General features: G+C 34.5%; 1 protein-coding gene across 6 annotated transcripts in view; it reads right to left on the bottom strand.

The window, feature by feature from the left end:
• The window catches only part of LOC139107285 (TOX high mobility group box family member 3), a 57936-nt gene that overhangs the window by 5174 nt on the left and 37791 nt on the right, over positions 1-14971 (bottom strand). For 4 of the 6 annotated variants that reach the window (XM_070664749.1, XM_070664753.1, XM_070664748.1 and 1 more), the window contains 2 exons: positions 2780-2866; positions 474-590 (listed from right to left, as the gene is read on the bottom strand). In XM_070664749.1, coding sequence (XP_070520850.1) covers positions 474-590; positions 2780-2866 — 204 coding nt within the window. Of the gene's footprint in view, positions 1-473; positions 591-2779; positions 2867-11769; positions 12190-14566; positions 14871-14971 lie in introns of those variants that run through there. The other 2 variants (XM_070664751.1, XM_070664750.1) reach the window with 2 other exon arrangements.

The raw sequence follows: 14971 nt of genomic DNA, 5'->3' as shown, positions 1-14971 counted from the left end.
AATAATATTACGCAAATCAATTATTTTCCTTAGGTTTTTTTTTTTCGCTGATAAAGCTCATGGAATTTCTACGTATTTCAATTGCACACTTTAACATCTCTACGCTTCTTTATTTTTAAACGATAAAGAGCGAGAGAGAAAACGATGAGTGTGCATCTAAAAATAATGTCTCGAACGTTATACGAATAATGCCCGAATGCGGAAGTTATTAAATAGCTGATACATCATTCTAGCGTCGTCCTTCTTTTCTTTTTGATATCTTTTTTTAATGGTTGCATGGATATTATTACATATTTTTAAGCGTTGGTTTATTATCTTTATAACGGCTTGCAGGGAACAAAAAATTTAATAGAAATGCTAATATAAATTTAACACAAGACGTTTATATTAAGAATTAATTTAAAAGTTTAATACTCCTCCGATATGCATGCATGATAGAATATTAATTTTAATATTGTCAAATAAAAGTATACCTGAGGCTGATATGCTTGCATAGAGTCATGTTGATGATGTTGCTGCTGTTGATGCGAGTGAGCATGAATAGCTGGGATGTCAAAGTCCTCGTCACCGAAGCTCGGTGTATGAAACGTCTGAAACAAAGAAATTTTACACATAAATTGGATTCAATTTTTTTCACATAAAGTTTTGTAGCCAGTAAAAACTTATATTTTTTTTTCAACTCAATTCTTTTTTTAAATATTAAATTTGCAAGTTTATTTTTAATATTGAATTACAAAAAAATGTATTAACGAACAAAAAAAAAAAAGAAAATAAAGATTTACTTTTAGTTGTTGTATGTTTCTATATGTCAAAGGAACGATAAAGATTCTAGAGAAAGAATCTGTTCGAAGAAAAGGAGAAGATTGATGCAAAAGTGAAATCAAAGAATCAACCTTTTTAATGTCCCTTAGTGGGTAATAAATAGTATTATATTGTTCGGAATCCTTTTAGAAATTTATTCCCTTTCACAGAGAAGGAAAATAAATTAGCCGCAGCACACGTAGTAGTATGGGGAGAATAAAAGTTTTAAAATTGAATTTAATAGCGTCGGAAATTTTTCTTTGAAAGAAACATGCTTGACTATCGATCGTACGGTTATAGCTATCGGCCTTTATTTTATTTTATTACCGGTAATGATCGAAAATAGCTGGCGATGATGACAAATCGAAGTTCAAGTAATTGTTATATCGCAAATAGCGCAATTTTGCGCAATTTTGTAGAACAGGATAGATAATGTTGCATGCACGTAAATTAGATTTATACGTGCCATTAATCACTTTATTATGTCTACTTTGGGAAATTATTTATGTATTTACTGAAATCCACTTTACGTTTACACTCTCGCGGTCCCACTCGTGATGGATATTACAACTTGACTCGCGCGTAATCTTGCAAAGCAGGTTTATCGTGACAAATTATTACAAATATGTCGAAAACTGTTTTTGTTGAACAGAATAACTATCAGCTAAATGTTTAACGGCACGCCGATGTAACTAATACTGCTGTTTTATTCAACGAGCTATTTTTTCATCACCTGTTCCCCGTTTATCTTCATTTCACGGACGACATTAAATCTGTATTCACGAATCACATTGGATTGCAAGTAAATGGAGAGTTGGAAGAAGAAAAGAAGATAAAAAAAAAAGAAAGAAAAAAAAAGCATAGTACGATCGACTCAAGAAACGTGAGGGTAAAGAGAAAGGCGAACGAATGAAGAAATATCGTTCTTCTTGCCGTCGCCGTCGTCGTCCTCGTCGTTTTTCTTTTCCTTGCTGTGAACTAAACTCGTTCCGCCATCTCGTTAAAACTTGCGCGTAACTCTCGCAACTTGGTTCTTCTTCTTGAAGAAATATTATTTAGATGGTTTCCTGAGTTATACAACCAGCCTACTCGTTATCTTATCTTTTTTTTTTTTTTTTTTGTTCGTTCTATTTTGAGTCTGTGTTCACGTATACAAGTTACGTATTATTTCAATATGAATTAAATAAATTCCTTTATATTCCTAATTTACTTTGGAAGTATAATAAGCGAGAATTTTACAAAAAATGTTTGCGAAATATGCAAGTTTCATAAATTAAGAGATGCAATCTTTGGGGGATTTTTTTTCCTTCTTTTTTTAATAATAGGTGATAAATATTAAGAGATAGTACTTGCTATCGCGTACGCTCCGACTACTTTCCTTTTGGGAAACACGGTCGGCACTATTTTCTAATTAAATAAATGTGCGCAAATAGAAATACAGCTTGTAATGAAAGCAATTTGTTGCTAGCAAACAATTTTTGTTATTAGTTGTTCTAAAAATGAAAGCATTCGTTTTTAATAGATTTTCTATTGCTGTAAAATCGGACAGGCAATATTGCCGCGTTAAACAAATTATAACTGATGGTTATTTATTGCAGATTGACAATTATTGAGCACTTAAATTGAATCAAGCGACTGGCGGGCGATTGAGCGCATCCTATATTTAATCGGGACATAACCACATTTATTCGCTATTTGCGCCCTTATATTTTATTTTTTATCAAACATTTTTTACTATCATTAATATATAAAACAGATCCATTTTATAATGTTACGAAATACCATCGCGTGGTCGATCATTATCATTTTTTAGTCATAAAAAAAATTAATTTATATGTAATTCACGTCTTACTGATAGCTTTTATGATTGGTAATTATAGATCTGTGGTTTTTTAAGATTTTTTAAATATTTAAAATGACAAAAAGTATCACGGGAATATGGTAACTACTGACAAATTATCGCTAGTGATTCACCCACCTGGTCTGACATGTTGTAGTTGTCGTGATGGTACGATGTTTGATGATGTTGTGGAACGTTCAAAGATAAGTCGAGGTTGTCGTTTCTCTGAAATAAGTAAAAAAAAAGGTATCTTGAGCAATCAGAAGATAACTTGAAGTGTACATATATATCTATATATAATATATATCAAGCTTAGAATTATTATTATTTTTATTAATATGAATACCGTAATAGAAATAATAATAATATGTACGTATATGTGCATCGCATATAATAAATGTGTACTTGAACGAACATCTCGCCGCGCGATGACTTTGGTCTTGACACATATTGTAAAGGCAATGACGCTGATTAATAGTCACTTTACTGTAATTGGTGAGCATTCAGTTTTTTGAGATATTTAGCAAACAAAGTTAGAAAAAAAAAAAAAAAAAAAAAAAAAAAAATATTACGTAAAATTAGTGCCTTCCTTTGCATCAAAAGTTAAGAAACCCCTGTGGAACTGGGCAATAATAGTTCCCCAAGAAATGCAGTGTAGCGAGGGGCAAAGCTTTGTCCCCTTCTCCCTCTTCTCCTTCCCCCTCTGGGTACCTCACCAGCAAGAGATGTAGGACAAATCTCGTCGAAAGTTGAAACTCATGAGAAACTAATATAATGGTTTCATAAGAAACGAGTAAACAGGAGAGGGATTCTTTCTCCCCTCCCCCCCCCCTCTTTCTTCCTTCCTGCATTCCTTTCCGAAAAGGAACCCAAACCAATTTCTAATTTAAAATTAAGATGAGTTATGAATAAGATTAAGTTTAATGTAAATTAGTTTTTTAAGAGGAAAAGAAGAGCTTCTCCGCCGCCTATGCATTTCCTGGGGCTATTACAGTTCCATGAGTTTTTAATTTTCTGAATAATGTGACATGTTTCCCAGACTTTTTTTTTTTTTCTTTTCTTAAATGTTTTACAAACTGTTAAAAAAAACCACCAATTAAAATAAAATAAATACGTTGATCGGCATTGTCACAAGTTAACAAGTTTTCTTTTTACGCTCGTAAATAATTTTTTATCCATCTAACTTAAACCTATAAAATATAGCGCGTAAATGAATATAAAGCCGGAGAGAAAAGTTTACTGTAGGTCTCGAGGCATCAAGATCATTTAACATCATTGAAAAAATAAAAGTAGAAAGCTCTAAGTAAAGTCGTAACCGTTCGACGAAAATTTCGTTTCACGCAAAACTTGGCGAAAGACATTACCGTATTTCTTACGAGAGCATTCACTTAATATCGATTCGATCGTTATTATTAAAAGAGAGATTTTTATATAATCAGATTCCTGACATAAAAATATTACAACACAATTTAATAGAGATTTTTATTTGCAGAAGCACCGAGCTGAAATAAGTTATTCAATATTTGTCTCAGACAAACGATATCTTCAGCCTGTCATACTTCTCGGCGGTAAAAAAAAATTAAAAAAAAAAAAAAACTACGCTCTACATCACGCATTGGGATTGAGTAGTTCTTTAGAAAGAGTATTTAAAATGCAAAAAATTAAAAAAAAAATTAAAAAACCCATTGAAATACAAATGTATTCATTAATTTTATCAAATTAGTGTTAAAATATTACTATAAAGCCTTTAAAATATGAGTATAATATGTTCCTTGTGCGCCGTCAAATTTCACCTATAAATTCTGCAAGACATAATTCCTAAAAAAAATACTAAGAATCTCAGTTTCTTCAGAAATATATAAAACAACTATGTGAAAACATAGTAAATCTTGCGTCTAGTTATTATATTGCGTACCGAAGTAACAGATTGCAGGATTGACGCAATGATTAGAATGCGCGGTGGTATTTTAGAAAAGCATACATCTGTAATCAAGATAGTTGCAAGTGAGCTATGCCGATGAGCAATGTTTGACATATCATAGTAACGGCCAGACGTTTAACAGGATGTTACCGCGTTCCACCGAATACAGTGGCTGCGGAACGGAAACAATGCAATAGATATAGCTACCTTCGTTCCTCGAGAAATTCAACGCTATGCGTACATTACATATACATACGTATAGTTTTTTAAAAAGCAAAAAAAAAATCAGGATAAAGTTACAGCGAAACCACGTCGAAACGAAACGGCGCGTCGGTAATGGAATTTCATTAACTATGCGGTTTGTTCGGATATCATTGATCGTTCTCCTCCACGTTGTACATTCGCATTAAATCGTGATATAACGGTGACATAGAAATTATCAATTACTATCGTTGTTAAAATATTAATTACGCCGAAGAAGCGAGCAAGCATGAGAGACAGAAAAGGGGAATCTTTAGTGCTTCGGGTATACCATATGATATTTTATATTACAATTTACACGACCAAAGAAATATCACGGTGGTATCTCGTTCGACAAAGGAATAAATCTTTTACTCCAGCTCGTGACTAAAGTATCGAAAAATATTTACATTTTTACATCGCGTTACAGATTACGGTTAAATAAATTATAAGAAAATTACCGAGAAGTTTTCTTACAAATGTAATGCATTTGTCGGCAATTGTTGTAGGAACAACGAACGTAAGAAATAACGTGTAATTAAAAGTCACTTTCGAGCTTCAGTATGTTCTCATAGTAATGAGAAACACAATGGATAGTTTACAGCCCGGCAACAGCGAAGCTCTACCTGTGTGTATAACCATTTCAGATGTAAGGGGGTTTCATTGTGGAGGCGCTTCTCTCGGCCTGCCTGCTGTTATTCGTTTGTTGGGAAAAGGTATTCTCCGTATTTTTTTTTTCTTTTTCTTTTTTTTTTTTTTCTTTTTTTTCCTTCTCCCTTCTTTCAACTTTCTCAATGAGCTGAGCACTTCGTTTCATTTCGAATACTTGCGCAAGATCATTGTCGCAAATTTCTTTCTTCTTTTCTACGTTCTTTTTTTCTCTATCTGTTTTTATTTTACGATGATTAAATTTTAACAAATAACTGTCTAAATTTTAAAGCCTTTTCCGTTCCAAATAAATTTATTGCAAGAAAAAAAAAAGAAAACGTTCAGCAAACACTAACATTAATTTTAAATGACGGGAATAAAGTTTTTCCTGCAAAACTTGTTTTATAATTCTCATTCTCATCAATTATATTTTCCTTCCAAAAGAACAAACAAACTTGATGCTGTATGTAATTAAGGCCTCTATTCATCCATTGCAATCGTTCTGTAGTAATAACATCAAAAGCGAAAAAATTGTAATTAAGGTTTCTATTCATTCATTGCAATCATTTTGCAGCGATAACATCAAAAGCGGAAAAAATCACGAAATAATGAATATCGCGAAAACTCTTGTATGTTCAAATAAAAAAATGTTTTTGAATAAAACAGCATTTTTAGTCGATAGACTTGTAAAATATGTACCAAAAAATTCAACTTTTGTTTACGCGATCAATAAATAATAATAATAAACCCATGCAGTATATGAAATTGAATTGCGCTTAATCAAAAACGAAAATGAGTTGTTTAGATAAATATAAAACGTAGAATTAAAATAAACGTTTTATCTTATACATATACATATTGAACGTATCACATATTAAATTACTGTATATTGTTCCTAACATACTCCGTTTAATATACATATATTATATGTATATGAAATAAAATTGCAAACGAAATAAAGAGTCTACGATATATTTGAATTCCACGACTCTTTTCATTTTCGATTATTTGAGCTGCAAGAGCAAGTAATATTGTTGATAGAATTATAAAAGTAAATTGGATCCTTAATGTTACTTTTTTATATCATTCGAGAAAGTTGAAACAAGTAAGACTGCGTATCCACTGCGCAATATTCCTAATTAAGAGTTAAACTCCTTAATTAAATTCCAAATAAAACCTACCATATTTATATTTGTGCAATTAACAAATTAAGAACCTTCGCGATTGTTGCTAAATAGCGGCTAGCTGCATAGCGGCAGGAATAATAAAATCGAGGTAACAATCGGCCGGCTAAATGTTGGACGGAGTGCCTCGATCCACGTCCGCACCTGTCCACTGTTTACCCCGAAATCGTTATACTATATATAGGAGGGGAAAAGTAGTTGAGAAGCACTCGTGTTCCAGATGGTGAGATTCAAGACCAGTTTCGAACATCGTAAGCGATTCGTTTCGAAGGGAATTTTCGTCAACGGAGCGCACGCCGTCCTCGCAGTTTTGAAAGGAGTCTTTCAAGTCTTCACTTCGGTTCTTAATACAACGATTATAAGACAAATGCTTATTTTTTTAAATTATAGCATATAAAGATAAATTTTTTTTTATCCTATAATATATATTCCTGCTTAATTTTTTTTCCCCACGGAAAAACTATCTACATTGAAAAAACAAACGGGAAACGTACTCGAGATAAAGATTTAATCTCTTGAAGTTTTTCACGTTTTTTTTTTTTTATCTTTTCAGGTCATTCGTGATTTAACATTTGAATAAGTACGAGAAGCCCGCATTACGTGAAATTTGTCAATATCAATCGGATAAGACAATTCATACGTTATACGTACTGGCGTATCTGAATTAACCCACTTAGCACATATTGTCATTACTTAATTGCACGCTATTGTTGTGGGAAATTATAACATAGTTTATCGTTTAAGAACTTAAATAAGTTCCGACGGTTGGTCTAGTGATGTCATTCGGATAATAATGTGCCCGATATATTCCGGCGAATAGTTTTTATCAGATTTATAAATTCAGAAACATTAAACAAACTGAATTTCTGGACTGCAGACTGTACGAATCGATATAGCAACAACTATTTATAGCGAACGTGACATATACAAGATAAAAGAAAAAGTAAATTAAAAAAAAAAATAGTAAAATTACTGCAATATTATCCTCGCGGTTAATTATGGATGGTATATCGACTGATATATGCAATCAGGAGTTAGACGTATTATAATGGAAATGTATATGCAGCCGTTACATTATCAATCGTGCGCGATTAACATGCGCCGTTACTTAAGACTGGTTATTCTATCTCGAATAATTGTGCACGTTTCAATTAATAAATATAGCGTGATCAGCCTCCAACGTTAATGCTACACAGTTATTTCTGCAGTCATTATCGCTCCTGATTTCAAAGCAGTATAATTTTTTATTCACGAACAGCGATGTATTGAATTGTCGATCAATTGTCAATTGTGCAATTCTACACAAAATATGCTTTAAAAAATTTAAATATTATTATAGGCAAAGTTTTAAAAAATACATAAAATAATATTGTTCTTTTTTTTCTTTTTTTTTTTTTTTTGTAATTTTAGAATTATTCTCTCTTCTTTAATTAATCTTAAAAAATTCTATAACGGAATACGAATTTAAAGAATATGTTTTTTTAACTCTCTTTACATAATTAAATCATTACTTTTCGTTTAATTTTTTTTTTCAATCTTTATTATTACTCGATACTATTGACAATGATATTATTTCAGAGTAATATACGTAGTATGATTATTTTATTTATTATCACTAGGTTGAATATTCCGTTAGAACGTGAACTATGTATCTGCCGAGTAACGATTGTGCGACGTATAATGTTGGGAACAATAGAACCATCTATTCTTTGAAACATCCATCGTGGAATGAATGCGTTCTTTCGATGGCAGTTTTTCTTTTTTTTTTTTTTTTTTTCCATGCGGGGATAAATGCCACATAATGGAATAATAAACGCTAAATGACTATGTAAAAAGATATACTATTTAAAACTGCTATTTTTCATCAGAAACATTAAACAGGCATCGACGATATAAATATTTATTAGCTCGAATTTCAGGCACAACACGCGATACGTAATGATGACAAAAGTAGGTGCCAAAAAAATTCATGAATTGAAATTGTTAAGTTATTTCAAATTTAAATTTGTAAAAAAAAAATAATATAATTATTATATTACCTAATAATTGCAGTAAAATCCATAAATATACATGTACAAGTTTTAATTGATTGTAAATTGATTTTAATTATTAATTTTCTTCGTCACAAGAATTAATCTTATTAATATATACGACTATTTCTGAATTTATCCTACAAATATACAGAGTAACAAGATTTATATACAAATTTTATGTATTTAAGGTGTCTTTTTAACTAACTAAATACCAGATCTTTCCTGTTTCTTCATCAAGAAAGGAAGAATAATTTATTATAATTTCAAATAAAACTTTCTGCAAAATATTACGATATTTTAACTTCACTAAAAAAAAAGAAAGAAAAAAATAATTTTTATTTGCAACGCTCAAAAATACTTTTATTAAAATTTGTGAGTATTTAAACTTTGACCCTTAAGGCGTCACATACGTCGTATTTGACCTAAGCTGTTCTGGCCATGAGAGCCTAATGGCCGAGTATAACTCACATCATGAATTGGATTCAATTTTGTATGAGTCGGATACGTTTCACATTTATTATGTAACGTACAACTCCAGACGTAGACTTTCTCAACAAATGTTTTAAGTTGGCTAAGACCTTTCTTTATAAAACCAATTTTTTTATGTGCAGTAAAATTAATTTTTTTAATCAAACCGAACGTACGCCAACAATTTGTCTACTTACGCGCAGTCCGAGATTATTCTTTGATTGATTGACGGACGTTATAGTGATCGCTCATAAAAGGTTATTCGATACAGAGAACGAAAAGGCATGCGCAACTTTTTCACTTAATGCGAAACTTTCCCGTAACAGTTGCAGCGTTTTTTTCTTTTTTTTTTTTTCTGAGAATACAATTCCAAGTAACGTAACATAATTATTTCACAAATTACATATGTTTTCTCAGTTTAACGTTTCGCAGATGATCGCCGTTCTTTTATTTTCGGTTTCTGCGGGCAGCATCTGATTCTCACGTTAGAGATTCGTGTGTAACATTGTCGTTTAATTACAATGCTCACCGTGCGAAAGTTAAAACTGACTACATCGCAATTCTCGGTGATGTGATAAAATAACGCATTCGACTTGACGCAACGCATTAGAATAATGCGAAACACGTGAGTTTAATTTGCATTGACGTTACGCTGCGGCACAGCCACAAGGATGTCCCGAGTAGTATGTATGATGTATTAGGGATTTATCTGCGATGTTCTCGTTTTTACAAACTGTCAACTTTGACATTCAATAATCTCTACGTTCAAGCCGCAATTCAATTTCATAACTTCTTGTTTAAAAGAAGTTTGCATTGTTCCTCCTTTCAAAAGCCTTTTAACTTATCCCTTTAATCTCCTTTCTCGCGATTATTCCTAATATGTCTTTGTAGACAAAGCCGAAATTTGCGCGATATTTGAATGTGAACTCTATCGTGGAATCAATGCGCAAATAGCCTGCAATATTAATATCTACGCATAAACTAACAGCAACTAATAAACGCGCGTTCTTTATCATCAGTTTAATTATTTTCGTTCTGGAAATTTTAACCGAGAAAAATCAATTACATAACTGGCATCTGAAACGAAGATTAATATTGACGAAGTGGTTTTCGCGTGTATAATTCTTCTGGTAATAATTAATATAAAAACTAATAATTAATATAAAATTTACAAGTTATTAAAAATTTTTTTAAGTCGTTGAGTATAAATAAATTCGTATTAAAATTTCAAGTTCTAAAACAGTAAATTCAATGTGACGAATTTAAATGTATTTTTCCTTGAATTTGAGCAAAATTTATTTTATACGTTTTTAAAAACACTGTTTTTAAATATCATTAATTGTATTGGATCAATAAAGTGAAAAAAAAAAGAAGAAAAAAAAAGAAAAAAAAAAAACGGTTTATACACAGCATGTAAAATTTTATTCCGTTCCGTGTTTCGAAATTTTTTTACCTAGGCTTCTACAAATCAATGTGATATCTTTTATGTACACTTTATCGATTAAATTACATCTGAATACATTTAAAAAAAAATTTTAATTTAGAATTATAATTAGCCACAGAAAAAACTTTTGAAAATTAAGTTTTATTCGAATCCCACAAAATTTACCACTTTTTCGTGTAACTTATTATTGACTTTCAAAACGATCTTAAGAATTATTCCATTTTTTTTTTTTTTTTTCTTAAACCAAATACAATTTTTTAAATAACTGAAACAAATATATCCAGCCAGGCATTAAAAGGTTAAAACCTCAGCTAAATTAGTATAGCGGTGGTTTAATGTCATTATTAAAGCAATATTGTTTCTTTCCGAAGAAGATTGCCGTTTCTTATTACGAATTAAAGCTTTATGCCGCGTTACGATCAATGATGTAATTGCTAATATCGGTTAAAATCGTTGAAGCGATTAATTCGTTTGCGTTTCACCTTGAGCATAAAGTGATTAAATACGTGACTCTCTGTTTACATAACAAAAAGATCAAATAAACACATTCAAGTTAAATTTACTTGATAAAGATTTATGATAGGTAAAGCAATCACGCGCTCACAATCGACGTGATTCATTGTTGATTATTCTATTCGTACAACATAACGTAGTTAAAGCGTAAATTCGCGGAGCTCGTATCGGCGGTACGGTTAATAAAGAATCGCAAATCGTTTGAAAGAAAGGAGACGGGAGAGATCCGATTGCCCTAATAATAATGTAAAAATGTATTTAACTATTCAGCGCGTTGCCAGCGAAATCGCGCGCCGATACTTGGAAGCGGCGAGGCGGGAATGCGTCCTCCGATCGATAAGCGAATGGGGGGAAAAAAAAAAAAAGCGATAAAAAGAGGCAAGAATAAAAGAGAAAAGACAAAGAGAAACATAATATTACGAAATCGCTCCGTAAGTACTCGGATGAATTCCACGCCCTCGCATTTTCTCCCGATTCCTGAGATGGCGCCACGCGCACCAACGAGAGGGCCGCTCGCTACAACAATGTACGTACGCTCGTACGTGTCTTGCGACGTGCAGACGGCGATTCCCTTACTTTCCGACGTCGACTCGCGCCCTTGTACGCGCCGATAGCGGGCACGCTAAATCGCATCGACTAAAATAAACGCGCGTACGCGAGGCGCAGGGTCTACTTACCGGCGTAAAATTCAGCATCAAGCGTGCGAAGCGACGGCGAAGCGCGTTCGCTAATGGAGCGACGGACTCATGGAGCCCGCGATTAAAGAGACACTTGTGAATTCGGGTATCCGTAGTAGGTTAGAATCCCGTCGTCGAGACATTCACGAAGCCACACGGTTATTATCTTTGCCACCACACACGAATTTAGTTCGGCGTTACTCACCCCACGAAACAAGCGAGTAGGAAACGAACTCTGGGATAGCCGCGGTCCGCGTGCACGCGATTACGCATACGACACCTGTATGGATATGTGTACACCGCGTTGTATCGCCCTCGCCTCGTAGCGACGCGTTTCCGAAAACGATAATGACAGCGTGGCGGGCGACGCACACTCCTCGCGGCGGTCGGCGCGGCAATGTGATTCCGGGTATATTGGTTCGCTGCAATAGGCGACGTAGTGGGGCACCGCGATAGGGGAAGACTACTATGCGCGTGTTGGTTGGAGAGATTGCGTGGCGCGACGCGGCGCTGCGCGGCGCGGTGCGGAGCGGTATGGTACAATGCGGTGCGGCGCGGTGCGGCGCGGTGCGGTGCAGCACGGTACGGTACAGCGCGGCGCGAGGAGGAGAGGGAAAAGAATTCTATAAGCGAGAATGCGAGAGTGTATGGTAGCTGAGAAGTATCCACCAGCGAGGAGCCAGGGGGAAAGGGGTAACACGGGGTGGGCTGCAGAGGGGCGCGAGCACCTCCGAAGGGTGAGGCAGATGGCTGTTTGTAATCTCTTTGAATAGCGCGTTTTCCATCTACAAACTAAATGCCCCGTTTATTAACGTTGTGATTTCACGACGTAATGCGGGCTGACTTTGAGCCGTGGTAATTGAATTGTACGCGGAACGCGGAAGAATCACAGCGACGTGTTTAACGTGAGGAGCGACCCGCCGCTAGTTGCCTGGCGATAAAAATTATGTCGCGGGAAGAGAGGGCCCGCGCGTCGAAATCCGTAAAAAAAATCGAAAGAGTACGATGGTTACTTGATATTTGTTCGTAACTTTATTGTTTCGCTAATTAACGATCAAAGTATGCGTCCGAGGGTACGTACACCGAGTATCCTGACGATGAGAACGAGATAAAATAGTGGACAGTCTCCTTCGTTCATGTATCGGCTTGTTCAACGTTACGAATTGTTAATATTTAATCTCGGCCGGTGGACACGCGCCCACTCGTGGCTATCCCGTCGCGTAGCCTAGTATTAGCAAAAAGATTTTGCTTTAATTACTCGCCAGGAACGTTTACGTCGATTAAGACAGAGCGTGCGCTCGATAAGTACGTAAATGCAGTAATTAAGTTTCCAAAGTACAAAAGCAAACGTGCTTTATTAATATTACTATGCCTCGTAAAGCGCCCTCCGTTTATTCCGCGACGCACAATCGTGGAAATGTTATTTAAAAATTGAATTTGCAAATTAACTTGTAAAATGTCTTTTTATCCGAGCCTTATATAGCTCGGGATGTACAACATATGCTCGTTGATTTATCATCAATTTGAAACGCCAACGATTTAACATGAGTTCTGCAACTGGTTGAAATTTGATCGTTATCGCGTCTTTAATTAAAAAAAAAAATATATATAAAATGTAAAAATAAAAGCGAAAGGTCAGAAAGCTACGTTAAACCATTAAAAAGTTGACGCGCGCGCCCGTTGCGTTTATACTTTGTATAAACATCGATTCTACAGACAGATTGTTTAATATAGACGACAAAACGGAAATTGAATCTTTCGTGAATAAATAATTACAAGAAAAAGATATTAAAGAGATAATAAACTAAACTAAAAAAACTATTAGGATGACACTGATGAACTCCAATCAGAACAATTCCAGGGGAAAAAAATAAAAGAAAAAAAAAAAGAAAGAAACGAACGGCGAAAGAAAATATCTTCTTGTCGCAATCGTGACAGAAAGATGTTTTATGAGATCTTCAAACGATAACATTAAATACAGCCTGTTTATTTATCGCTCCGGATTCGAGTTTGTTTTAGAAATACTCGGCACCGTGTGAATAATACTTGCATCTGTGGCCTAGATAACGAGCTCTAACAGTATTGGTGAGAAGGAAGGGAAAAGAAAGAGGGAACGAAGGCGAATGGATCTGGAGGGAATGGAAAAAGAGAAAGAAATAGAAAAAGAAACGGGAAAGAAGGAGAAGAAAAGAAAAGGGAGACAGAGGGGGCAAGGGAGGTAGAGGGAGAGAGACAGATACATTTGTCATGTTTCATTATAAATACAATCGCAACCAAGAAGCCAGTTGAGCAAGTTTTATCATCCACAATATGCTTTTAGGAGAACCAGCCTTTCCTGTCATCAATCATTTATTTTTTACAGAGGCTTGACTTCGGATGTTATTAGCTTTTACCTTTTTCTTTTGCAAAGAGTAGCACTTATTATATCGTTTAAAATGTTAAAATATATATTGAACAAACGTGAGTGGATATAGAACGTCTAACAATTTTGTTTAAATAAGCTTGAGATATAGAACTCAGTTGAATGTATATTCACGTGCTATAACTGCAATTAACCTTCAGTATTTAATATTATAAAATGAAAATCGAGGCGAAATTTTTCCCACCCGTGCACTTTCAACTTGTATTAATTTTTGTTACCCAATAGATAACGGATAGATAATTATTTTCGTATACTAGAGATTACAGAGCGCTCGCTTTGCGTGCGTTATTAAATTCGGACATTCATTATTTTAATTTCTTTGGTAAAATTACAATTGAGTAATGTACAACTGACGGCGTGTAGCCGGGTACTTACATTTGTAGCTTTCGGTTAGGTTGAGGTAGGATATTTTCCGTCCGTCCGTCCTTCCTTCCTTCCTTCCTTCCTTCCTTCTTTCCGTGGCAGCATTCTGGATAATCCCAACGTCTTGTGGCACTCAAAATCACTCGACACTATGTAACACTGCTCTGCTTTTTTTTATAACCATAATCACCATCACTAACACTATCACTCGAGAGACGAACGACCGAAGGAATGACGGCGGATTATCGCGACGATTTTTTACGATTATAAGCAGCGAACGAGACGACCGCGATATGTAATGTTCCCCACGCAATTAATGTTCCTGAAGTTCCACAACAATCACTGGCTCGAACTGGGATGCGAGTCTCGGTTGCGACGAAGAAGACGGCAAGGTGCGGATGACGTCACGCTTTCATA

Source organism: Cardiocondyla obscurior, linkage group LG12, assembly GCF_019399895.1.
Source record: "Cardiocondyla obscurior isolate alpha-2009 linkage group LG12, Cobs3.1, whole genome shotgun sequence".
Classification (NCBI taxonomy): Eukaryota; Metazoa; Arthropoda; class Insecta; order Hymenoptera; family Formicidae; genus Cardiocondyla; species Cardiocondyla obscurior.
Note: the sequence above shows the minus strand (reverse complement) of the source record. Positions and strands in the feature narration are given on the sequence as shown.